The sequence below is a fragment of the Ranitomeya variabilis genome, chromosome 8 (assembly GCF_051348905.1).
Source record: "Ranitomeya variabilis isolate aRanVar5 chromosome 8, aRanVar5.hap1, whole genome shotgun sequence".
NCBI lineage: Eukaryota > Metazoa > Chordata > Amphibia > Anura > Dendrobatidae > Ranitomeya > Ranitomeya variabilis.
In genome coordinates, this window is record NC_135239.1 from 89,845,228 (window position 1) to 89,871,851 (window position 26,624).

A 26,624-nucleotide genomic window follows, 5' to 3' on the forward strand; every position below is an offset into this window, starting at 1 on the left:
CTAGATCCTTCTGGTGGCCTTCCTTGTCGCGGGATGTGCGTTCCTTTGTGCAGTCCTGTGGGATTTGTGTTCGGGCTAAGCCTTGCTGTTCTCGTGCCAGTGGTTTGCTTTTGCCTTTGCCGGTTCCTAAGAGGCCTTGGACGCATATTTCCATGGATTTTATTTCGGATCTTCCGGTCTCTCAGAGAATGTCTGTCATCTGGGTGGTCTGTGATCGTTTTTCTAAAATGGTCCATTTGGTGCCCTTGCCTAAGTTGCCTTCTTCCTCCTATTTGGTTCCGTTATTTTTTCAGAATGTGGTTCGTCTGCACGGCATCCCTGAAAACATTGTGTCTGACAGAGGATCCCAGTTTGTGTCCAGATTTTGGCGGTCCTTTTGTGCTAAGATGGGCATTGATTTGTCTTTTTCGTCGGCCTTCCATCCTCAGACGAATGGCCAAACCGAGCGAAATAACCAGACCTTGGAAACTTATTTGAGATGTTTTGTTTCTGCTGACCAGGATGATTGGGTGGCTTTTTGCCATTGGCCGAGTTTGCCCTTAATAATCGAGCTAGTTCGGCTACTTTGGTTTCGCCTTTTTTTTGTAATTCTGGTTTTCATCCTCGTTTTTCCTCGGGTCAGGTTGAGTCTTCTGACTGTCCTGGGGTGGATTCTGTGGTGGATAGGTTGCAGCAGATTTGGAACCATGTGGTGGACAATTTGATGTTGTCACAAGAGAAGGCTCAGAGCTTTGCTAACCGTCGTCGCTGTGTGGGTCCCCAACTTCGTGTGGGGGATTTGGTGTGGTTGTCTTCTCGTTATGTTCCTATGAAGGTTTCTTCTCCTAAGTTTAAACCTCGTTTTATCGGTCCTTATAAAATTTTGGAAATCCTCAACCCTGTGTCATTTCGCTTGGACCTCCCGGCATCGTTTACCATCCATAATGTGTTCCATAGGTCTTTGTTGCGGAGGTATGTGGTGCCTGTGGTTCCTTCTGTTGAGCCTCCTGCTCCGGTGCTGGTTGAGGGAGAATTGGAATACGTGGTGGAGAAGATCTTGGATTCTCGTATTTCAAGACGGAGGCTTCAGTATTTGGTTAAGTGGAAGGGCTATGGTCAGGAGGATAATTCCTGGGTTGTCGCCTCTGATGTTCATGCGGCCGATTTGGTTCGTGCCTTCCATGTGGCTCACCCTGATCGCCCTGGGGGTTCTGGTGAGGGTTCGGTGACCCCTCCTCAAGGGGGGGGTACTGTTGTGAACTCTGTTTCCGGGCTCCCTCCTGTGGTCATGAGTGGTACTGTGTGAGTTCTCTCTTTGGGCTCCTCCTGGTGGCTCTTTTTGTTATTTTGCAGGTTTCTGGCAGGATCAGCTGTCTCGTCATCTGCTAGTTAGGTTTCCTATTTAATCCACCTGGTCCTTCATTCCTTGCCTGTTGCCATTATATTCAGTGCTATTCTGATTGCTCCTGTCTACATCCGTTATCAGTCTCTCCAAGAGAAGCTAAGTTCTGTTTGCTTGTTTTTGCTCATCTGTGTTCAAGATGTTTCCTAGTATATGATTAGTTTTTGTGCAGCTTGCTAATATGTGATTTCCCTGCTTGCTGGTGCTCTGGGGTGCTGAGTTGCTCCCCCACATCGTTAGTTGGTGTGGGGGTTCTCGCATTCTCTGCGTGGATATTTTTGCATAGTTTTTTTACTGACCACACAGATCCCTTGCTATTTTCTGCTATCTAGCGTTAGCGGGCCTCATTTGCTTAACCTGTTTCATCTCTGCGTTTGTCTTTTCCTCTTAACTCACCGTTATTATTTGTGGGGGACATCTATATCTCTGGGGGATTACTCTGAGGCAAGTGAGGTCTTTACTTTCTCTTTAGGGGTAGTCAGTTTCTCAGGCCGTGAAGAGACGTCTAGGATTTCAGGATACGTTCCACGGCTGCCTATAGTGTGTGCGGTTAGGATCAGGTTTGCGGTTAGTCCAGTTACCACATCCCCAGAGCTCGTCCTATTATTTTCTACTTAGCTGGTTAGATTTGTGATCCTAAGCCACTAGGATCATAACAGTTGAGATCATTATCATTGAGTGCTGTCATTAGTTTTTTTAGCTCATCAACAGTTCCCTCCCAGACGAACATAATGTCGTCAATATATCTTATCCAATTTTGGATTTTGTTAATACCTGGGATATTTGAACATTGAAATATATCACGTTCCCAGGGACCTAGGAATAAGTTGGCGTAAGAGGGGGCGCAAGCCGCCCCCATAGCTGTACCTTGTACTTGGAGAAATATTTGGTCCTTAAACGTAAAACAATTATGTGTAAAAATTAACTCTAATAAGGTGAGGAGAAGCTTACACATATCATTATCAAGATTACTATTTTGTAAAAACCATGTTACAGCTGCTATACCTTGAGTATGTTTAATTGAGGTATACAATGTCTCTACGTCCGCGGTAACGAGAATCATGTTATCATCAAGATTAAGTTGGTCCAATCTTTTTAACACCGCGGTTGTGTCTAGAGTAAAAGAGGGCAATGTAGTTACAATTGGTTTTAAATAATAATCGATTATTTTACATATAATCTCTGTAAGACTCTCGTTACCCGATATTATAGGGTGCCCAGGAGGGTCTAGTGCATTTTTATGTAGTTTAGGGAGGAGGTAGAATGTTGTGAGTTTAGGTTTTAATGTTTCTATTACCTCTAACAATTTTTTGGAGATAATCCCTTCCTCATAAGCCTCTATTAAAATATTTACAAGTTCTCTTTGGTATTCTTGAATCGGGGTATAATTTAGTTTTTTATAGCATTGGCTATTAGATAATAATTTAAAAGCTTGTTTCTCGTAGAGATCATTTGGCCTTATATGTAAGCCAAAACAAGGAGAGGAATAATCAGAGGAAAAGTATAATAGAAAAATATGCACCACTTCTGTATTTATCACCCACTCCTGGTTTTGGCTTACAAATACTGAGGTAAAATACTGACCAAATACTGAATGCGTGAACATGGCTTTAGTGAGCTTAAGGATATGTTCACACGTTGCGTTTTTGCTGCTTTCTTTATACAAATTTGAAGCTGCATTTTACAGTACCAGTGAAAGCTATGAGATTTCAGAAATCTCATGCACACTGCAGCATGTCACTTCTTTCAGCTTTTTTCACCCATAGAAAGCAGTGAGTAAATGCAAAAACACAGCAAAAAACGCAGGAATCAGGTTTGGCTGCATTTTTGGTGCAAAAAAAGAAGTTGTATCATGTTTTTTGGGGGCACTAAACTTTATCAGTATGCAAAAGAGCCTACAAAAACACATAAAAAATGCAGCAATTACGCAGCCAAAAATGCAGTAAAACCTGCTTCTTTACTGCTAAGAGAGCAGATTTTGCCTGCAGAAAAAAACACAGCAAAAATGCAACGTGTGAACATAACCTTATTCTCTTCCCTGTATTTTGTAGGTTCCTCTTCAGGTGATAGTCAAAAATATCAGTAAACAATCCTATAGTTACCATACATGTTAGGCCGGGTTAACACTTGCGTGTGCAATGCAAGAAACACGCGAGAGTCTCTTGCATCAATACCCGGCACTCGCAACCGGAGCATGCGGCTGCATAGAAATACATGCAGCTCAACAAAAAAGAAAAAAGTGAATGGCACTAAGGTCATGCGAATTTAAAAGGAACCTGTCACCCCCAAAATCGACGGTGAGCTAAGCCCACCAGCATCAGGGGCTTATCTACAGCATTCTGGAATGCTGTAGATAAACCCCCGATGTATCCTAAAAGATGAGAAAAAGAGGTTAGATTATACTCACCCAGGGGCGGTCCCGGTCTCGGTCCGAACCGATTGGTGTCGCGGTCCGGTCCAGCACCTGCCATCTTCATCAGATGACGTCCTCTTCTTGTCTTCACACTGCAGCTCCGCAGCAGGCGTACTTTGTCTGCCCTGTTGAGGGCAGAGCAAAGTACTGAAGTGCGCAGGGCTTTTCTGACTTTTCCCGGCACCTGCGCACTGCAGCATTTTGCTCTGCCCTCAACAGGGCAGACAAAGTACACCTGCTCCGGAGCCACAGCGTGAAGACAAGAAGTGGACGTCATCCTATGAAGATGGGAGGCCCCGGACCAGACCGCGACGCCCATATGATCGGACCGCCCGCCCAGGTGAGTATAAACTAACCTCTTTTTCTCATCTTTCAGGATACATTGGGGGCTTATCTACAGCATTCCAGAATGCTGTAGATAAGCCCCTGATGCCGGTGGGCTTAGCTCACCGTCGATTTTGGGGGTGACAGGTTCCCTTTAACACCTGTCGCTCGGGATGACCGGAATTTAAGAACAGCGGTATAGAGGCTATGGGTAATCGGTGCACAGCATGATGGAAAAAACATCTGTCTGAAAAGCATGCAAGAGCAGAAAAAATGCAGCACTCACCGTGAGCTGTGTCAACAAAGTCCTTTATTGAACCATAATAGGTCTGTGGACAAAGTTAGTGGGACAAACAGGTGCAGGAGGAATGCAGGGAAGGACGAGGGCCGTTTCACGTCAAGGACGCTTCAACGGGTCCATGCATGCAGCTGAACACTTCGGTCCTGAATGCCGGAAGTGAGGTTGCGGGACTTCTATTCTTATGATAGGTGGGGGTCCAAACAGTTGCACATTTATCACCTCCCCTATATAGAAATGAGAAAAAATCATTTATAGTGAAGATTTTGGGGAAAGGTGAAATAACAAAAAGTCTTCAAACAGAGGCTGGACAGATATCTGTCTGGGATGATTTAGTGAATCCTGCTTTGAGCAGAGGGTTGGACCAGATGACCCAGGAGATCCCTTCCAACTCTACCATTCTATGATTCTATGATTCTATGAAATGCTTAATTCATATATTTATTATTTATGCCATTATTTTAGGAATCGCATGCTCTTTTCAGCCTAAAACAGGATCCGATAAGTTACATTTGGTTTACACTCATGGCCTAGTGGCAAAGTTTGCATGTAATGATGGCTTTATATTGAATGGATCAGAGATCAGCCAGTGTTACTACTATGGGTGGGATCCACCACTGCCTACATGTCAAGGTAAATATGAAATTATTCTCCTTAGGCTATGATCACACATTCAGAATTTGGTCAGTATTTTACCTAAGTATTTGTAAGCCAAAACCAGGAGAAGAACAATCTGAAGAGAAGTATAATAGAAACTTCTGTATTTATCACCCACTCCTGATTTTGGCTTACAAATACTTATGTGAAATACTCACCAAATACTGATAATGTAACTTTAGCCTTACTACTCACTACTCACTGTTATGAGCTGAAGCATGTCTTGCATTATGTGTCTAGATTAAAATGGCTAAACAGGATTAAAAACAATTGGCCATTCTTTCCCGAAAACAGTGCCACTCATATCTGCAATACCACCCACAAACTATAGACAGATGTGGTGCTGTTTTTGGAAGCAAAAAGCCATGTTTTTTAAAAATCTGGACAAACCCAATAATATTGAGTTTACCCTCCATAAAATGGAATCATGAAATTCCTGTAACACCTGCAATCTTAGGCACACAGGCACAAATAATTTGGCCCTGGGGAAGTGGAAGGAGCCAACGACTGGACTTTACTAATCTCCTCTTCCAATTCCGAGATTACCATAGACACTGCAATACCTTGAGGAATAATGGAGGATTGAGGTTCTGGAGGACAAATGGAATCTACACTACGAGATAAAGCACCAGCTTTCATATTCTTAGACCCTGGCCTGTAATAGGAAAATTAAACCGAAAGAAAAACAAGGACCATCTGGACTGTCTAGGAGTTAACCTTTTAGCCAATTCAATGTAAGCTAAATTCTTGTTATCCGTGATCCCTGTAACTAGACCGACAGCCCCTCCAAAGAATGCCTCCATTCCTCAAAGGCCAATTTGACAGCAAACAACTCCCAATTCCCAACATTATAATTTCTCTCCGCCGGTGAAAATTTTTTAGAAAGAAATGCACATGGATGCAGGTTAGTCTGAGTTTTGGGCCCTTCTATAAGACTGTGAATATAAACACCGTGTGCACAGCTACAAAAAGTGGTGCTAAGACTAGGTTCCCAAACTCTCAAATCAATATAAAAAAGTCTAGCACTCAACTTAAGCATCAATTAGTTGATTTATTTGTAGCACTCGAAACGTTTCAGTCCGTGAGGACTTTCATCAGTCACGTGCTATTCTTAGCATATGTGGCAAAGTTTTTTCAGGAAGATAGTACACGTAATGTGCAGAAGGGCCACCACGCTCTATGGCAGTGATTGAGGTATTTAATATAGCTTGAAAAAATGCTGTTGATGTGGGGCGGTGACTACACTTAACCGTTTAGCATGTGGGGGCTGTTAGAGCCGGTTAATTAGGCGAGGGACCTAGCCTCCAGATGCAGTATCCACAAACGGTCAATGAACGCCAATGTTGATAACACCTGGTTCTTGAAGGAAATCATCATATTTATCAGTACTTTATCAGAGGAAGAAAAAGGTACCTGGGAGTCTGGGTGACCTCCTCGACCATCACCCAGACTCAGATGTTCTCCCGATGGTTTGATAGATTGAGGACGAGTTGAGCAATTCTTAAGAAAATGTCCAGAGAAACCACAGTATAGACAGAGTCCGAGATCTTGTCTTTGTTTTTTCTCCACAACACGAAGACTGGCAAATCTTACCTCGGGTAAATGGACCTGCTCCAAGGGAAGTATAACATGCGGCCTTCAGTTCACCATGTGTCTCTCGGATTCTGTGGTCCATTCGTATGGCCCGAGTCATGGCCTCAATCAGAGAACAAGGGGAGTCATGGAGGACCAGAGCATCCTTGAGTGTCTTGGAAAGGCCTCTTTGGAACTAGCACCTGAGAACAGCATTGTTCCATAGAACTTTGGTGGAGCACTGCTGGAACTCAGTACAGCAGTCCACCCCCCGTGACAGGTTTATGATTTCAGCCTCAGCGACATGGATTCTGTCAGGTTCGTTATATATCACACCTAAACTGTCAAAAAGGTATCAGCAGAAAACAGATCTGGGGCTTGTGGGGACAAAAAAATACCCAGGTCTGAGGACCCCCTCGCAGTAGAGACATGATTATTATCACCCGCTGGAACTCCTCCCCTGATGACCTGGGGCTCAGGGTAAAAAATAACTTACAGCTCTCCCTGAAAACCCTCAACTGGTCTTTCTCTCCCAAAAATGTATCAGGGAGGGATATCACAGGTTTGGGAGAGACCAATTCTACATCAAATGGTATTGACATCACAACCACTGCCAGCAGGTGGCTATGGGAGGGTCTTAATCAAGTCATTTATCTGACCCTGCAACTGATATTGCAATGACTCCAGACTCTGGCAATCCTTCGCCATATCCTGATCCATCTGCATCAAATTCGCCACCTGGTCACAAAGCGTGTGAACAGGATCCATACTGGCAAAAAAGAAAACCGTATCGGCCAGACGAAATGTGACGCTAATCACTTCTAACTGCCAAGCTGTGTGTCAGAATGGTTAAGGAGTCCAAGGTCAGAAACCAGGAGGGTACATCATAAACAGAAGGAAGAGACAAAAGCCTAGTCAGGTAACGTTCTGAGGTGAGAGTACTGGGGGGATAATGGATCAGAGCTGAAGTGGTTAAACAGACAGATGGCCATAAAAATGTCCAAGGTCAGGCAACAGATCAAGCATACAGAACTCAAGGCACATGTGAACAAACCTCACAAGTTGAATGTACATCTGGCAGAGTTCTGGGAGACACAGCTCAGTCAAGAAGCATGGCAATTACTTGGAGTAATGAACACTTGAAGACAGCCAACGCCTTACAGTCTCAGATTGGATAGTTGGACAGCTCAGCACGCCCCTGTACCAGATTAGATGGCCAAGCTGCCAATCAAAATACTGACAACTTCAGCACACCCCTATACCAGATTGGGTGACCGAGCTGTCAGTAATTTCATCCCAGACACACTGATTGGTGGAACCGTGACACTCACCTATTGCTGTCTTCTCCGGTATCCAGCGCTGTTCTGCTTCTCCTTTCAGCGACGTCACCACTCTTCAGACTCTGCAGCTTGCTTTATGCGTGAGCCAGCAGTCTCATTTACAAAGTAAGCATATAGAGCCTTGTTCTGATGCTTCATAGGCTTAGACTGTGCAACACACATCTAGGTCACACAGAGTTTCTGAAGAGCGCTGATGTTGTTCTGAAGAGGAGCAAAATGGTGCTGAATTCCAGAGAAGGCAGCAATAGGTAAGTATATATTAACACACTCACATTATGCTACATGCACCTAGTTGCGGTCGGGTGACTTTTACACTTTTTTTTAACTCAAAATAGAGTTAACTAAGTACCCTATATTATTTACATGTATTAATATTACTTATTTACTTACTGCAGGGTATCCATCTTTTGCATTTATCCTAGGTTTTCTCTGTATAATATAATATAATAACCACAGTGTGAATATGCAGCTACACATTGCACATATACCAACAGGTGTGTTGGCCCATTTCTTCAGTTTTACTTTATATTTAACAAAATTTGACACTCAAAAGGTTGCAGTTAATGCTAACTCGATTAATAGGCAATCTGTATCATATAATATTCCAGTCCTACATTTGGACCTTCATCTGAACTGATTGCCAAAAGAGTGTCTGGAAGAAAGACTGCTTATTGTAGCGCTTGGTGCTACCACGTACAGGGGTTGGACAAAATAATGGAAACACCTGGAAACATCAACAAAAGTTAGTTTAATATGGTGTAGGTCCACCTTTTGCGGCGATTACAGCCTCAATTCTCCGAGGTATGGATTCATGCAAAGTGTGAATTGTTTCCAAAGGAATTTTAGTCCATTCTGCAGTTAAAACACCCTCCAGTTCTTTGAGCAACGATGGCGGCGGAAATCGACGTCTAACTTGAATCTCTAAAATCGACCATGAATGCTTAATAATGTTGAGATCTGGGGATTGTGGGGGCCAGATGAGATGCTCAACTTCATTAGAATGTTCCTTGTGCCATGCGTTAACGATTCTAGCTGTATGAATTGGTGCATCATCATCCTGTAAGATGGCGTTCCCCTCCGGGAACAGTGCTTGAACCATTGGATGCACTTGGTCGCCCAAAATGCCTAAATAATCTCGGCTGTTAATTCTTCCATGAAGGGATATCATTGGCCCGGCGGATCTCCATTAAATAGCACCCCAGATCATCACAGAACCTCCGCCATGTTTTACGGTTGGGAGAAGGCAGTCTGGATGGAATGCTTCCTTCGGCTGTCTCCAAACGTACACTCCGCCGGAGGTCGGAAATAGGGTAAACGATGATTCGTCTGAGAATATCACATGTTTCCACTGCTCGAGGGACCAATTCTGGAGGTTTCTACACCACTCTAAATGCTTGGAAACATTTGTCATTGAGAGCAGCGGTTTTCTAATTGCAGATCTTCCGTGGAATCCAGATTTGTGCAGCTCCCGACGAACAGTTTTCGTGGAAACTGGGTTCTGTAGGTGTTCATTGAGCTCAGCAGTGATTTTCGGAGCCATGGTCTTGCGATCCTCTCTCACAATTCCCTTTAGAGTCCGACGGTCTCTCTCAGTCAACTTTAACTTTCGGCCGGACCTGTGCTTTGCTGCGGACGTTTTTCCTTCTCTTTCAAACGCAGTCATTACTTTGGAGACAGTATCTCTTGACACGCCAAGCATTCGGGTACTTTCTGTTACACTAGTGCCTGCCATACGAGCACCAACAATTTGGCCTCTTTGAAAATCCGAGAGGTCTGCCATTGCTCTCAGGTTCTCATCAATGTTCTTACAATTATGCTAAACAAACAGTTAATTTACATACACATATCACATAACACAAATAATCAACTACAAAACATTACCATAAGTCACGGTTTGCATGTTTATCACGTGTTCGAAGATTATGATGCCAAAATATTAGGTGTTTCCATTATTTTGTCCAACCCCTGTACGTCGCCATGGAATTGCGCTATGGCAAAGCACATAGCGCAATTTCAAGGCAGCATGCGTCGCAGCACCAAGCACTACAGCAAACAGTCTTTCTTCCACACACTGTTTTGGCAATCAGTTCTGATGAAGGTCAAAATGTAGGACCAAAATGTTATATAATACAGATTGTCTATTAAATGAGCTATCATTCACTGAAACCTTTTAAGTGACAAATTTTGTTGAATATACTACTTACGGGTTGGAACCCTACTTGGGCACCTCTTTACATACCAACAGTGGCATATAGTTCCCATTGCTGTCTTCAGTTTTACTTTAGTTTCTTGTAATTTGTACATTTATGGACATGCCCCACCTTTTTGGTCTGTCTATATAGCTTTCCATGGGCAGATGTGAAACAGTCAAATTTAGGTCAGGCTCTGCCCCCCCCTAATTATGAGGCATGTTGACACATAGTGAGTGAAAACACTCTAGTCAGGGATCATTCTAATTGGGTATACCTTGTCGAAGTGGGATGGCTTTTACGCTTTTTTGATCAAAATAGTGTCCACTAACTACATATGTGATTTACATGTACTATTACTATTTATTTCTTTACTGCAGGGTATTTGTTCATTGTTTTGTTTTGTCTGTTAATGGCCATAGTGTGAATGTGCACCTACACATTGCACTTATATCAACAGGTGTGCTGCTGGCCCATTTCTTATATGTTACATATACACAGATTTATAATTACACATTTTCATAGGAGTGCTTTTTTAAGGACTGTAGTATCAGGCAGATATGATCAGTGCTCATTTATTTTATGTTATTTTGCAGTCTCTGGTGAAAGCGCTAAATGTCCACCCCTGCCACAACCTATGAATACACAGGTCATAAAGCACAAAAATGACTACTTCAGTGGAGACAAAGAAACAATAAAATGCAAACCTGGCTTCCAGCTTCATGGGACACAATATGTAACTTGTAAAAATGGGCAATGGACATCACCACCTCAATGTGTTAGTAAGTTCTGAACTTATTTATTCTAATGTATTGTATGTCATAAAAAGCTTTTTTGGTTTAACCTATTCTGGCATTAAAGACTGTGAGGTTCGGCAACAATTTTCTGAATTATCTATGAAATCGGCCAATCTATTGCTTCTATCTAAAAAATTGAAAGATATGTTATATAATGGTCACACTAGAAGAAAACATGTAACTGAGATTCAATAACAAGAAGAGAATTACAGAGAAGTAAATAGCAGAAATGGTATGTTTCATTGAGGAAGAATATCCAATATAATTACCATCGTAATCTCACACCAATGTAATCTTTATGTCATATACTTTAAAGGGAATGTATTGAAAGGGTTGCATGGGCCAAGGTGCTGTGCTGCCACCTTAAGTATCAGGTCCATGGGTTGAAAATAGCTGACATGTCAAACCTCCATAGAAGTAGGACCTCCTGCAGTGAACAGGTAATTACAATTGGGGATCTGCTTGGAGCCATCCACCAAGTCTGGGTTTTGTATACTCAGAGGATAAGAAGTACTCTTCCTGAGGTGGGGCTTCCTCTGTTTAAAATAATTATCTGAGAAACTCTGGAGCCAGTGGTCAGTGCTATTTATGAGAGATATATTTTCAATATTGTGGCGAAGTAATGAACATATCGCATTGACTAACATCACTTTAAGGCCAGACTAACACATCTAACTCAACATCGTCCAGCTGGATGATGGTATCCATGCCATGCTTCACCTCTATAACAAGGTAAAATCATGATAGGAAACATGACAACAATATCTCCCACCTGGGACCTCCTGGAAGTTGGAGATGTCATAATCTTGTAAAGACCTAGCACATCCTATGACCAACCCCCCCATATGAGCTCACCAAGTGGAGGTATGTGGGCCTAACCTTGATCTAATTAAAGTAAGAGTTTGGGTTTTTGTAATTTGTCAGTCCTGAAAGACACAGTGGTCTGTGCTTCTGTCCATTGCTCTAAGGAATGCTTCACTCTAATAAGCTTTGAGCCATTTTGACCACATGTAGATACATGTGGTCATTTCCTGATGAAGAAGTAACTATATACTTGGACACGCATTGAATAAACCACCATCTTTCACTTCATCACATCTGGATCTACGTCTTATTTGGCAGCGCAGATAATATCCACAGATTTATTTTAATCCGTACCAGAGTATATAAATTCCCTGCATTGGTTGTGTTTATACCAGGGGTGGGCAATTAATTTTTTCAAGTGACCACATGGGAAACTGACAATACATATTGTGGCCATAATATTAACTAATACCTTACATATTTTGATATGTTTGTGTGCACTTTATTTATTTGTATTTATCGGGGTGCAGTTGGGCCCAGATGGCTTTGTAGACTGGGGTCTCTATTCACACAGGATGCATTACAGTTAGCACTGGGCAGCCCGCCACATGGCATTACTAATAGGCTATGATCCAGATGCTGTGCATTCTCTGTGTGAACACTACTGCAGATTATTTATTAGCACTGGTGTGCCAAGCAGCCAATCCCTGATTGTAGGCTGGCTGTCTCATTTGGTATTACCGCACATGTGTAGTCGCCATCTTTACTTGGGCCTGCTGCACCATGACAGTGCATTTGATTCAAGGCCTAGACAGGTAAACATCTCTGCATGTTTTTCAGGTGTTTTTTCTAGAATAGTTGAGGTTTTTTCCTCTTTTTCCTCCTTTTGCAGTTTTTGTCATTACATTTGGTGTCTGTAAGGGAGGACTCATATTGTCTAGTCTGGAGCATTGTTTCTGAGGGGTTAAGTTAGGCGAATAGTCCTCATCTGACTCAGGTTGAAAAGATGCTGCTGCCCCTTTAACATCTCTGTTATCACTAGCCAGACTCTTCCTTTTGTTTCTTATAATGGAATATTCAAATAAAATGAAGGATTTATTGGAATCCATATCTTTAGGTGCCTCTTTGGGAGCCTTCTTTTTATATGAAGTCTCCTTTAGTCTGGACCTGGTAACAGTCTCTGTGTCACTATATGCTTGGGGATCTGCCTCAGTCTGTGTCAGTGTGAGGGATGGTGTTTGTGACTCACTGAGTCCTTTCTGCTTGAGGAGATGTCCCAGAAACAAGGACTTTTCGAAACACTGAGGTGATGACTCCTTGTGAGAGACAGCAGAGCCGCCCATGCGAAGTCCAGCATGTTGCTCTGTGTCATTCCCAGTGCGAGTGGAGCTGCGCTGAGGTAAAGGAATTTTACTTACGTTTTTAGCATCTTCAGTAGTGTTGAGCGATACCTTCCGATATCGGAAAGTATCGGTATCGGAAAGTATCGGCCGATACCGTCAAAGTATCGGATCTAATCCGATACCGATACCCGATCCCAATGCAAGTCAATGGGACGAAAATATCGGAATTAAAATAAACCCTTTATAAACTTGTAGGTTCATTCTACATGAAGGAAAACAACTAAGAATAATGTAGGATGTATTGGGGGACGTGGCGGAGACATTAAAGGCACATAGGTTTAGCCCAATCTAATAGAATAGCAGGATTTTGTTTTGTTTTTTATGACGTTCGGCGTTAGAAAGATTTTGACTATGTTAATTTTTTTTTTATTTTGTCAGATATTGATGTTTCACTACTTCCACGCCCTTCACCTTCTTTTTTACTTCTCCCACACTTTCTTCTTCATTATCCTCATCATCAGCTTCTTTGACATCAACTTCTTCACCTTATTCATCTTCTTCTTCATCTTCTACCTATTATTTTTTTTGTTACATTGTTCATATTCTTTTTATTTTACTATTATCTTCTTCATATTCAACTTCTTCATCATATTCTTATTTGTGACAGGCATTCCCGTAGTTGTTATCTATAAAAGTTTGAAGATTACACCTTCCGTTCTGCCTTTCACAAAACAGTTACATTTGTCCGCGTTCAGTTTGGCCTGCAGCATCAGGCTTTATCCAGGGGCACCACGAGGAGGAACGGACTCACCCCCATACACTGCTTAGTCTTCTTCTGCTTATAATTTAGATAATATCTTTTGCTCTGATATTTAGTCTTATGCTTAATGTTCTTCTGCTCTTTGTTCTGCAGCCTCTTGTTCTTCTGCTTCTCGGTCTTCCAGGTCGTCGTCGTCTCCAGGGTCGTCGTCTCCGGGGTCGTCGTCATCGGGGTGGTCTTCAGGGTCATCGTCTCCAGGGTCGTCGTCATCACGGTGGTTGTCGTCTCTGGTGTCGTCGTCATCTTAGGGGTGGTCTTCCGGGTCATCGTGTTTAGTCTCTTGAACTTGGAAATGTAGCAGAAGGTACAAGAAGGCTGAGAAAATGCCGAGAAACAGCTGATGGAACTGGAACTCGGATGGCTACCCGAAGGTCCAAGAGCCAATGGAACTACCGAGGACCAGCTGACGTTACTGGAACCTGGTTACTAAGCAGGAGGTACCCGTGCCTGAAAGCACTACCAAGGACCACCTGACGTTGGTGGAACTCGGATACCCAGAGGGAGGCACCTAAGCCAAAGGCTCTGCCCGGAACCAGCTGACGGTACTGGAACCAGGATGGGGAGCAGAAGGTACAAGAGCAAAAGACACTGCCGAGAACCAGCTGACGGTGCTGGAACCCGGATGGGTAGCCGAAGGTCCAAGAGCCAATGGAACTACCGAGGACCAGCTGACGTTACTGGAACCCGGTTACTAAGCAGGAGGTACCCGTGCCTGAAAGCACTACCAAGGACCACCTGACGTTGGTGGAACTCGGATACCCAGAGGGAGGCACCTAAGCCAAAGGCTCTGCCCGGAACCAGCTGACGGTACTGGAACCAGGATGGGGAGCAGAAGGTACAAGAGCAAAAGACACTGCCGAGAACCAGCTGACGGTGCTGGAACCCGGATGGGTAGCCGAAGGTCCAAGAGCCAATGGAACTACCGAGGACCAGCTGACGTTACTGGAACCCGGTTACTAAGCAGGAGGTACCCGTGCCTGAAAGCACTACCAAGGACCACCTGACGTTGGTGGAACTCGGATACCCAGAGGGAGGCACCTAAGCCAAAGGCTCTGCCCGGAACCAGCTGACGGTGCTGGAACCAGGATGGGGACCTATTCAAGCTTGTCTTCCTAGAGCCCCAACTGGCGGTGTTAGAGCCCAGGGTCAGCAGGAGGAGGAGAGGGAGCAGAGTGTAGGCCGAAGCCTGCACTGGCGGCAGCTTTGGGTCTGTTGTGTCTGCGTGGCAGTTGCAGGACACGTTGCCGGCTGCACAGCAGGGTAACAGCTGGCGGTGCTGAACCCCACTGACACATTGACTGGTGTTTTTCTCTGTGCAGCTAGCAGTACCGGGCCCCAACTGGCGGTGTTGGAGCCCGGGCTCTGCAGGGGGAGCAGAGTGTAGGCCGAAGCCTAATTGAACCAATTTCAAAGGTAACCTTTAACCCCCCCTCAGGTGTTACAAAGTAGAAGAGCCACAGCTTATGCAGCAGTAGTGCTGCACAAGTCAAAGGTTGCTCTTTTAATTTTTCTCCTTGCACACGCTGAATGAAACACGTATAACATTTAGCCCTTTATACAGTCAAACTGTGTTGGAGGCGCGAGTTCCCTTCGTAATGAGACGCAGCACAGATGTCAAGAATCCCACCTTGGTGCTGGGTGCAGCCTCCTGAGCGTTGTTATTTGCTGTACAGGAGTCTGCGCTGTCGTGTTATCCCGTGGCCTAGCGCTGTTAGCGCTGCCAATCTTCTGACATCATTTGGTGTCAGACTGGCTGCGCCTGTGCGGCTGCGCTGGCCGAGACCCCGCCTCGCAGTGTCGTCTAATGTAATCCCACCGCGGGCCTGGGATCCGTGGCCATGCGCAGTGCATATCCTCACCTCTCACTCCCCTCCCTACGGCTTCTTCAGACTGTGCGGTGTCACGGCCGTGGCATGCTATTAGGGACCAGCTGACACCGCACAGTCTGAAGAAGCCGTAGGGAGATGAGTGAGAGGTGGAGGTTCAGATATGCACTGCGCATGTCCATGGATCTCAGGCCCCCAGTGGGATTAAATCAGAAGACAGTACGAGGCGGGATCTCGTCCAGCGCGGCCGCACAGGCGCAGCCAGCCTGACACCAAATGATGTCAGAAGACGGGCAGCGCAAAATGTGTGCATGGCCAAGGGCTAACCTAACAGCGCAGGCTCCGGGACTGATTCAAACAACGCTGAGGAGGCAGCGCACGGCGCCAAGGGGGTAAGAATGACGGCTGTGCTGCGTCACATCACAAAGGAAAGTTCCACCTACCGGACGGTATCACGGTAGGAGGGGACACATTTCATAAGTGTTAGGTTCAGCATGTGCAAGGACCACCACGAAAAGAGGCACTTTTTCCCTTTGCATCATTACTGCTGCACAAGGTGGCTCCTTCAGTAACAAACGCCTGGGGGGGGGGACAGGTTCCCTTAAATTTAACTTGTTGTGCCTGCGTGGCGGTCGCAGTACACGTTGCCGTATACACAGCAGGGGAACAGCTGGCGGTGCTGAACCCCACTAACACATTGGCGAGGTGTTTGGCTCTGTGCGGACAGCACTTCTGGACAGCAACCAGCGGTGTTGGAGCCCAGGGACAGGAGGGGGAGGTGGAGGTGGAGGAGATAGGAGGGATTGCCACACACACAGCTGGGGAACAGCTGACGTTACTGAACCCCAATAACAGAGGAGGGACTGTTGGGACTGTGCGGACAGCACTTCTGGACGGCAACTAGCGGTGTTGGAGCCCAGGGACAGGAGGGGGAGGTGGAGGTGGAGGAGATAGGAGGGATTGCCACACACACAGCTGGGGAACAGCTGACGTTACTGAACCCCAATAACAGAGGAGGGACTGTTGGGACTGTGCGGACAGCACTACCAGGCAACAACTAGCGGTGTTGGAGCCCAGGGACAGGAGGAGGAGGAGGAGGTGGAGGAGATAGGAGGGATTGCCACACACACAGCAGGGGAACAGCTGACGTTACTGAACCCCAATAACAGAGGAGGGACTGTTGGGACTGTGCGGACAGCACTTCTGGATGGCAACTAGCGGTGTTGGAGCCCAGGGACAGGAGGAGGAGGAGGAGGTGGAGGAGATAGGAGGGATTGCCACACACACAGCAGGGGAACAGCTTAAGTTACTGAACCCCAATAACAGAGGAGGGACTGTTGGGACTGTGCGGACAGCACTTCTGGACGGCAACTAGCGGTGTTGGAGCCCAGGGACAGGATGGGGAGGTGGAGGTGGAGGAGATAGGAGGGATTGCCACACACACAGCAGGGGAACAGCTGACGTTACTGAACCCCAATAACAGAGGAGGGACTGTTGGGACTGTGCGGACAGCACTTCTGGATGGCAACTAGCGGTGTTGGAGCCCAGGGACAGGAGGGGGAGGTGGAGGTGGAGGAGATAGGAGGGATTGCCACACACACAGCAGGGGAACAGCTGACGTTACTGAACCCCAATAACAGAGGAGGGACTGTTGGGACTGTGCGTACAGCACTACCAGGCAACAACTAGCAGTGTTGGAGCCCAGGGACAGGAGGAGGAGGAGGAGGTGGAGGAGATAGGAGGGATTGCCACACACACAGCAGGGGAACAGCTGACGTTACTGAACCCCAATAACAGAGGAGGGACTGTTGGGACTGTGCGGACAGCACTTCTGGACGGCAACTAGCGGTGTTGGAGCCCAGGGACAGGAGGTGGAGGTGGAGGAGATAGGAGGGATTGCCACACACACAGCTGGGGAACAGCTGACGTTACTGAACCCCAATAACAGAGGAGGGACTGTTGGGACTGTGCGGACAGCACTTCTGGATGGCAACTAGCGGTGTTGGAGCCCAGGGACAGGAGGGGGAGGTGGAGGTGGAGGAGATAGGAGGGATTGCCACACACACAGCAGGGGAACAGCTGACGTTACTGAACCCCAATAACAGAGGAGGGACTGTTGGGACTGTGCGTACAGCACTACCAGGCAACAACTAGCGGTGTTGGAGCCCAGGCACAGGAGGAGGAGGGGGAGGTGGAGGAGATAGGAGGGATTGCCACACACAGCAGGGGAACAGCTGACGTTACTGAACCCCAATAACAGAGGAGGGACTGTTGGGACTGTGCGGACAGCACTTCTGGATGGCAACTAGCGGTGTTGGAGCCCAGGGACAGGAGGAGGAGGAGGAGGTGGAGGAGATAGGAGGGATTGCCACACACACAGCTGGGGAACAGCTGACGTTACTGAACCCCAATAACAGAGGAGGGACTGTTGGGACTGTGCGGACAGCACTTCTGGACGGCAACTAGCGGTGTTGGAGCCCAGGGACAGGAGGAGGAGGAGGAGGTGGAGGAGATAGGAGGGATTGCCACACACACAGCTGGGGAACAGCTGACGTTACTGAACCCCAATAACAGAGGAGCGACTGTTGACTGTGCGTACAGCACTACCAGGCAACAACTAGCGGTGTTGGAGCCCAGGGACAGCAGGAGAAGCAGAGGAACACAATGTAGGCCGAAGCCTGATTGGAGAAAGTCGAAAGGGAACCTTTAACCCCCCCCAAGGCGTTTGTAGCTGAAAGAGCCAGCTTGTGCAGCAAAAAAGATGCAAAAGGAAAAGGTGGCTCTTTTCATGATGCTCCTTGCAAACACAGAACTAAACACTTATAAAATGTGTCCCCTGAAACCGTGAGACCGTCCCGGAGGTGGGACTTTCCTTCATAATATGACGCAGCACAGCTGTCATTCCTACCTCCTTGGCGCCGTTCCCCGGCTCCTCAGTGTTGTTTGATTCCGTCCCGGAGCATGCGCTGTTATGTTATCCCTTGGCCAGGCACACTTAGCGCTGCCCATCTTCTGACATCATTTGGTGTCAGGCTGGCTGCGCCTGTGCGGCCGCGCTGGCCGAGAGCCCGCCTCGCAGTGTCGTCTAATGTAATACCACCGCGGGCCTGGGATCCGTGGCCATGCGCAGTGCATATCCTCGCCTCTCACTCCCCTCCCTACGGCTTCTTAAGACTGTGCGGTGTCACGGCCGTGGCATGCTATTAGGGACCAGCTGACACCGCACAGTCTGAAGAAGCCGTAGGGAGATGAGTGAGAGGTGGAGGTTCAGATATGCACTGCGCATGTCCATGGATCTCAGGCCCCCAGTGGGATTAAATCAGAAGACACTGCGAGGCGGGCTCTTGGCCAGCGCGGCCGCACAGGCGCAGCCATCCTGACACCAAATGATGTCAGAAGACGGGCAGCGCTAAGTGTGCCTGGCCAAGGGATAACATAACAGCGCAGGCTCCGGGACGGAATCAAACAACGCTGAGGAGCCGTGGCACGGCACCAAGGGGGTAGGAATGACGGCTGTGCTGCGTCATATTACGAAGGAAAGTCCCACCTCCGGGACGGTTTTACGGTATCAGTGGACACATTTTATAAGTGTTAAGTTCTGCGTGTGCAAGGAGCTAAACAAAAATAGCTACCTTTTCCTTGTGCAGCATTACTGCTGCACAAGGTGGCTCTTTCAGTAACAAACGCCTTGGGGGGGGGGGGGGACAGGTTCCCTTACATTTCAGTTGTGTCAGCGTGGCGGTCGCAGGACACATTGCCGGCTACACAGCTGGGGATCAGCTGACGTTACTGAAACCCAATAACACTGGGTCGTATGTTTTGACTGTGCAGACGGCACTTCTGAGCCTCAACTGGCGGTGTTGGAGCCCAGGAATTAAAGTTCAGGTGGTAGAAAGATGAACACAACAGGAGACCTGGATACTGTAGACAGTCACCTAATTATTTAATCAGGAAGAGGAGTGGCAAATTCCTGCGAAATCCAGGCCTTGTTCATTTTCAGGAAAGTAAGCCGGTCAACGTTATCGGAGGATAGTCGCATGCAACGGTCAGTTAGTACACCACCTGCAGCACTAAAGACACGTTCCGATAATACACTGGCCGCAGGGCAAGACAGCACCTCCAATGCATACTGGCTTAGCTCTGGCCATGTATCCAGCTTTGAGACCCAAAACTTGAAAGGTGAAGAGCCGTCTGGGAGTACAGCAAGAGGGCAAGACATGTAGTCTGTCACCATCTGACGGAACCGTTGCCTCCTGCTGACTGGAGCCGTCTGTGATGGTGTAGACTTTTGTGGCGGGCACAGAAAACTGTGCCACAGTTGGGCCATACTGGTCTTGCCTTGGGCAGAGGCACTGCTTCTGCTCCCTCTTTGTGCAAAGCCTCCACCACTGCCTGGACGCACTGAGCTGCTTTGGAATGCACTAGCAGCACTTCTCTCAGTTGGAATGGAGAAGATGATGGAATTCACCAGTGTGTCTTGGTACTCCCGCATTTTTCGCTCCCGGTTCAACGGTGTGATGAGGCTTTCTACGTTGTCCCGGTAGCGAGGATCGAGGAGGGTGAACACCCAATAATCAGACATGTTGAGAATGTGGGCGATGCGGCGGTCGTTTCTCAGGCACTGCAGCATGTAATCCACCATGTGCTGCAGACTGCCAACTGCCCAAGAAACGCTGTCCCCTGCTGGAGGCGTGATCTCTGCCCGCTCGTCATCACCCCACCCTCGCTGTACACACTGAGTACTGGACAATTGTGTAACTCCCTCCTCTGGACGGATGTCTTCCTCCTCCATTGACTTCTCCTCATCCTCCTCACAAACTGTCCCCTGCCTACGCGTTTGTGAGGAACCACGTGGCGCTGACTGTCCAGAAGATGATGGAAATGCTTAATCCTCATCCTCCACCTCTTCCACAACATCATCCCTTAGCGCTTGCAGTGATTTTTCAAGCAGGCAGATAAGGGGGACAGTCATGCTGACTAGTGCATCATCTGCACTCGCCATCCGCGTGGCATAATCAAAGGGACGCAAAACCTGGCAGACGTCATTCATAGTGGCCCACTCTGTGGTTGTGAAGTCTGTACGGCGCTGAGTGCGACTTCTTTGCGCCTGAAGCAGCTGGTACTCCATTACAGCTTGCTGCTGCTCACACAACCGCTCCAACATATGTAACGTGGAATTCCACCTGGTAGGTAGGTCACATATGATGCGATGTTCCGGCAGGCGGTGTCGGCGCTGCAGAGCCGCAATGCGCGCTTTTGCCGTGCTGGAACGCCGCAAGTGAGCACACTCTAGGCGGACCTTGTGCAGCAGTGCATCAAGATCCGGATAGTCCCTCAAAAAACTCTGCACGACCAAATTGAGCACATGTGCCAGACATGGGATGTGAGTGAGGTTACCGAGGCCCAGAGCTGCCACCAGATTTCGGCCATTATCACACACTACCATGCCTGGCTGGAGATTCGCTGGCACAAACCACACATCGCTCTCCTGCTTGATGGCATTCCAGAGCTCCTGCGCTGTGTGGCTTCGATTCCCCAAATAAATTAATTTCAAGACGGCCTGTTGACGTTTGGCCACGGCTGTGCTCATGTCGGTCGTAACAGGTACACGTTCATCACGGGTCCATGTGGAGGTGGACTGTGACGGCTCCTGCAGCGATGATTCTGAGGAACTGGTGTAAGAGGAGGAGTCAATGCGTACAGAATGGATTCCTGCAATCCTTGGAGTGGGCAGGACACGTCCTGCGCCACTCGCACGGTCTGTACCCGGCTCAACGACATTAACCCAATGGGCAGTGAGGGAAAGGTATCGCCCCTGTCCATGTTGACTGGTCCACGCATCGGTGGTGAGGTGGACCTTGCTACTGACGGCGTTCAGTAGCGCGTGTTTTATGTGTCCCTCCACATGCTTGTGCAGGGCAGGGACGGCTTGCCTGCTGAAGTAAAAGCGGCTGGACACATTGTACTGTGGGACTGCCAATGACATCAAGTCACGGAAGCTGTCAGTCTCCACCAGCCTGAATGACAGCATTTCCAGTGACAGAAGTTTGGCAATGCCTGCAGTCAGAGCCTGTGCTCGTGGGTGGTTTGACGAGAAAGGCCGCCTTTTCTCCCATGCCTGTACTACCGATGGCTGTAGACTGGGCTGGGAGTGTGTGGATGACTGGGAAAGTGGTGCTGCGGGTGGAATTACAGCGGGTCTCTGGACAACAGGGCCAGAGGTTCTTCCACGGCGATCCTGGGAGGAAGCCGAACCAGCTGCGTGTGAGCTGGAGGAAGAGGCAACACGAGCTGAAGAGGTGGTAGCTGCCGCTGTTGGTTGGCCTAGCTCTTCAGTGTGTTTTTCTAACTCCGCCGGGTGCCTGGTGCGCACATGTTTCCACATGTTGGAGGTATTGAGGTTGCTGACATTTTTCCCTCTTTTGACTTTGTGATGACACACCTTGCATTTGACATAGCAAATGTCATCTGCAACTGTGTCAAAAAAGGACCAGGCACTGCAAGTCTTGGGAGCGCCCTTTTTGGCTTTTGGAAGAGACATGCTCCTAACGGGTGCCAAAGCGGAGGCTGCAGGATCCGCAGTCTTCCCCCTCCCTCTCCCTCTTTGGGCCGTACGGGGAATCTCTTCCTCAGAGCTGCTCCCACCACCTTCCTGTCCCTCACGCCAAGATGGGTCAAGGACCTCATCATCTACACTACCCTCTGCCCCCAACTGCTCCTCCTGGGTAGTCTCAGCAGCAGAGCACGCACCAGTAAGTGGCACCTGAGTGTCATCATCAGCTGATGCGGCCTGCGATGTGGTGACCGGAGCCACTGGCCCACCCGCCTCTTCAGAAGAAGAGAGAAAAAGCTGTTGGGCATCACTGCACCCTGCCTCTTCTTCCATTTCTCCAATGCTGCTTGGCTGGCCCCCTGTTTCCAAGCCAAGAGATTCAGAGAACAGAAGTAGAGACGGCTCCTGTCCTGGGCTCTCTGTCTGCCTGGGCAATTTGGCAGGTGGTGAAGAGACAGATGGCTGCTCTCCAGTGCTCTGTGTCTGAGAGGATGTGGCACTAATTGAAGTTGATGCATTAGCTGCCATCCATCCGACAACGGCTTCAATTTGTTCTTCACGCAGCAGCGGTGTACGGCGCTCTGCGACAAAGCTGCGCATGAATGACTGTTCCCTGGTGAAAGTGGGTGCTGATGAGTCACCGGTGCCCGCAGCAGGCACAGAATCCCCACGTCCCCTCCCTGCTCCCACGCCCACGTGCCTTACTCACTGCCTTCTTCATCTTGGTTGACTGATAAAGATAAGCAGAAAAGTACTAACGGATTTGTGTGCTTATTCCTGAACAACTCCTCCTAACAGGTATAAGAAACACTAATTTTCTAAAGTGTGGACTAGACTTTAATATGAGCTAATGTGGCCTACACAAATGTAAAGTGGTGTCACTGGTGTGTTTGGTGAACTTTATTATTTATTTATTTTTTGGGGACGTCAGACGTCACCGCTGTGCTCGCTTTCTGGCTGGCCGGCGCTCACAGTGCAGAGAAGCTGAGACGCCGGAGGACAGACACCGGAATGTGAGTATGTACTGTTTGGTTTTTTTACGTTTACGCTGGTAACCAGGGTAAACATCGGGTTACTAAGTGCGGCCCTGCGCTTAGTTACCCGATGTTTACCCTGGTTACAAGCGAACACATCGCTGGATCGCTGTCACACACAACGATCCAGCGATGTCAGCGGGAGATCAAGCGACGAAAGAAAGTTCCAAACGATCTGCTACGACGTACGATTCTCAGCAGGGTCCCTGATCGCTGCTGCGTGTCAGACACTGCGATATCGTAATGATATCGCTAGAACGTCACGAATCGTACCGTCGTAGCGATCAAAATTGCACTGTGTGACAGTACCCTTAGAAGCTACTTGCCCATTATCTGCAGCAGATGGGTGTTGTAGTCCTGGCTTCGCTCCTGCTTAGGTCTATAATTGTAATGAAAATTCTGGTAAAAATCAGAATTGTAGATTAGTCCTTCTCCAGCCCTTTGGCTGCGAGTGTCAGCAGGCCAGACAGGAACAGTCAGAGGGCTGGATGTGGCCCGTGAGCTGCAGTTTACCCAGGCCTGGTATATACTATATATTCTATGTGAGCTGCCCAATATTCGGCCTATGCATTTGCATATTTCCCTTTAGGGATGGGGGCAGTGTTCTGGATCACTGCGTTGAGAAACACGTGATGGTGTCACCGTGGTGTTGGATGTTTTGACCTCCCCGAGGTCATTCATCCTTATGTTTATAGTCTTTTCACTAAGCACTGCTCCTAATAGCCAGTTTCCTACTCCACACTGATGAGGGGCAAATGCCCCGAAACAGCTGTCTGTGGATAGATACCTGTTGTGAATTTGCTTTTTGCTCCCTCTAGTGGTTACTAGTTTTTTGACTCTGGTTTTTCTGTCATTCCTTTTATCCGCACCTGGGTCGTTAGTTAGGGGTGTTGCTATATAAGCTCCCTGGACCTTCAGTTCAATGCCTGGCAACGTAGTTATCAGAGCTAGTCTGCTGTGCTCTTGTCTACTGATCCTGGTTCCAGTTATATCAGCTAAGTCTGCCTTTTGCTTTTTGCTATTTGTTTTGGTTTTGTATTTTTGTCCAGCTTGTTCCAAATCTATATCCTGACCTTTGCTGGAAGCTCTAGGGGGCTGGTCTTCTCCCCCCAGACCGTTAGACGGTTCGGGGGTTCTTGAATTTCCAGTGTGGATTTTGATAGGGTTTTTGTTGACCATATAAGTTACCTTTCTTTATTCTGCTATCAGTAAGCGGGCCTCTCTGTGCTAAACCTGGTTCATTTCTGTGTTTGTCATTTCCTCTTACCTCACCGTCATTATTTGTGGGGGGCTTCTATCCAGCTTTGGGGTCCCCTTCTCTGGAGGCAAGAAAGGTCTTTGTTTTCCTCTACTAGGGGTAGCTAGATTCTCCGGCTGGCGCGTGTCATCTAGAATCAACGTAGGAATGATCCCCGGCTACTTCTAGTGTTGGCGTTAGGAGTAGATATATGGTCAACCCAGTTACCACTGCCCTATGAGCTGGATTTTTGTATTCTGCAGACTTCCACGTTCCTCTGAGACCCTCGCCATTGGGGTCATAACAGTTTGCCAGGCCAATATTAAATGTTTAATGCATTGCAGAAGAGGGATTATAAGAAAGAAGATTCTGAGTTTTTTTTTTTCTTCTTCCCCTTTACCTCAGAGTGGCTATGCTTGCTGCAGACATGAATGTCCAGACCTTGATTACAAGTGTGGACCAGCTGGCTACTCGTGTGCAGGGCATACAAGACTATGTTATCAGAAATCCTAGGTCAGAACCTAAAATACCGATTCCTGAACTGTTTTCCGGAGACAGGTTTGTCATGATCTCTGCAGGCAGAGATCATAGCAAGCCTATAGAGGGACAAGCTCTCGGAAGATGGAACTATACTGACCATGAACTAAGCCTGCCGCGCAACTAGAAATAGCCAGGTAGCATTTCCTATTTATCGCTAGATGCCCAGCTCTGGCCTAAGACCTAAATAGCTAGCAGAGGGAAATATAAGACCTGGCTCACCTCTAGAGAAATATTCCAAAGAAGACAGTAGCCCCCCACATATAATGACGGTGAGTTCAGATGAAACAACAAACGCAGCAGGAAAATAGTCTTAGCAAATTTGAGGTCCGCTTACTAGATAGCAGAAGACAGATAGTATACTTTCATGGTCAGCAGAAAAACACTAACAAAACACCATCCAGAGATTACCTTAAACTCTGGCATTAACTCATAACGCCAGAGTAGCAATCCCTGATCAACGAGAGCTTTCCAGACACAGTAACAAAACTTCAGCTGTGAACTGGAACAAATAGGCAAAACAAAACATGGACAAAAGTCCAACTTATCTAGTAGTTGTCTAGAAGCAGGAACAAGCACTGAGAGGCATCAGATAACATTGATGACCGGCAAGAAACCACCAGAGAAATGAGCTTAAATAGCGACACCCACTACTGATGGAATCAGGTGAAACAGGAAAGAGGATGACAAGTCCAATTCCACAAGCGGCCACCGGGGGAGCCCAGAATCCAAATTCACAACAGTACCCCCCCCTCAAGGAGGGGGCACCGAACCCTCACCAGATCCACCAGGGCGACCAGGATGAGCCCTATGGAAGGCACGAACAAGATCAGAAGCATGAACATCAGATGCATTGACCCAAGAATTATCCTCCTGGCCGTAACCCTTCCAGTTGACCAGATACTGGAGTTTCCGTCTGGAAACACGAGAGTCCAAAATTTTCTCCACAACGTACTCCAACTCACCCTCAACCAACACCGGAGCAGGAGGCTCAACTGAAGGTACAACAGGTACCTCATACCTGCGCAATAACGACCGATGAAAAACGTTATGAATGGAAAAGGACGCAGGGAGGTCCAAACGGAAAGAAACAGGATTAAGAATCTCCAATATTCTATAAGGGCCGATAAACCGAGGTTTAAACTTAGGAGAAGAGACCCTCATAGGGACAAAACGAGAAGACAACCACACTAAATCTCCAACACAAAGCCGAGAACCAACACGACGATGACGGTTGGCAAAACGCTGAGTCTTCTCCTGGGACAACTTCAAATTGTCCATAACCTGCCCCCAGATGTGATGCAATCTCTCCACCACCGCATCCACTCCAGGACAATCCGAGGATTCCACCTGACCGGAGGAAAATCGAGGGTGAAACCCCGAATTACAGAAAAACGGGGACACCAAGGTGGAAGAACTGGCCCGATTATTGAGGGCGAACTCTGCCAATGGCAAAAAAGCAACCCAATCATCCTGGTCAGCAGAGACAAAACACCTCA

At 47.5% G+C, this 26,624-nt stretch overlaps 1 protein-coding gene across 1 annotated transcript in view; it reads left to right on the forward strand.

The window, feature by feature from the left end:
* LOC143788270 (coagulation factor XIII B chain-like) overlaps positions 1-26,624 on the forward strand; it is a 115,535-nt gene that overhangs the window by 41,105 nt on the left and 47,806 nt on the right. Inside the window, exons 3-4 of the mRNA XM_077277797.1 lie at positions 4,882-5,049; positions 10,771-10,956. Coding sequence (XP_077133912.1) covers positions 4,882-5,049; positions 10,771-10,956 — 354 coding nt within the window. The remainder of the gene's footprint in view (positions 1-4,881; positions 5,050-10,770; positions 10,957-26,624) is intronic.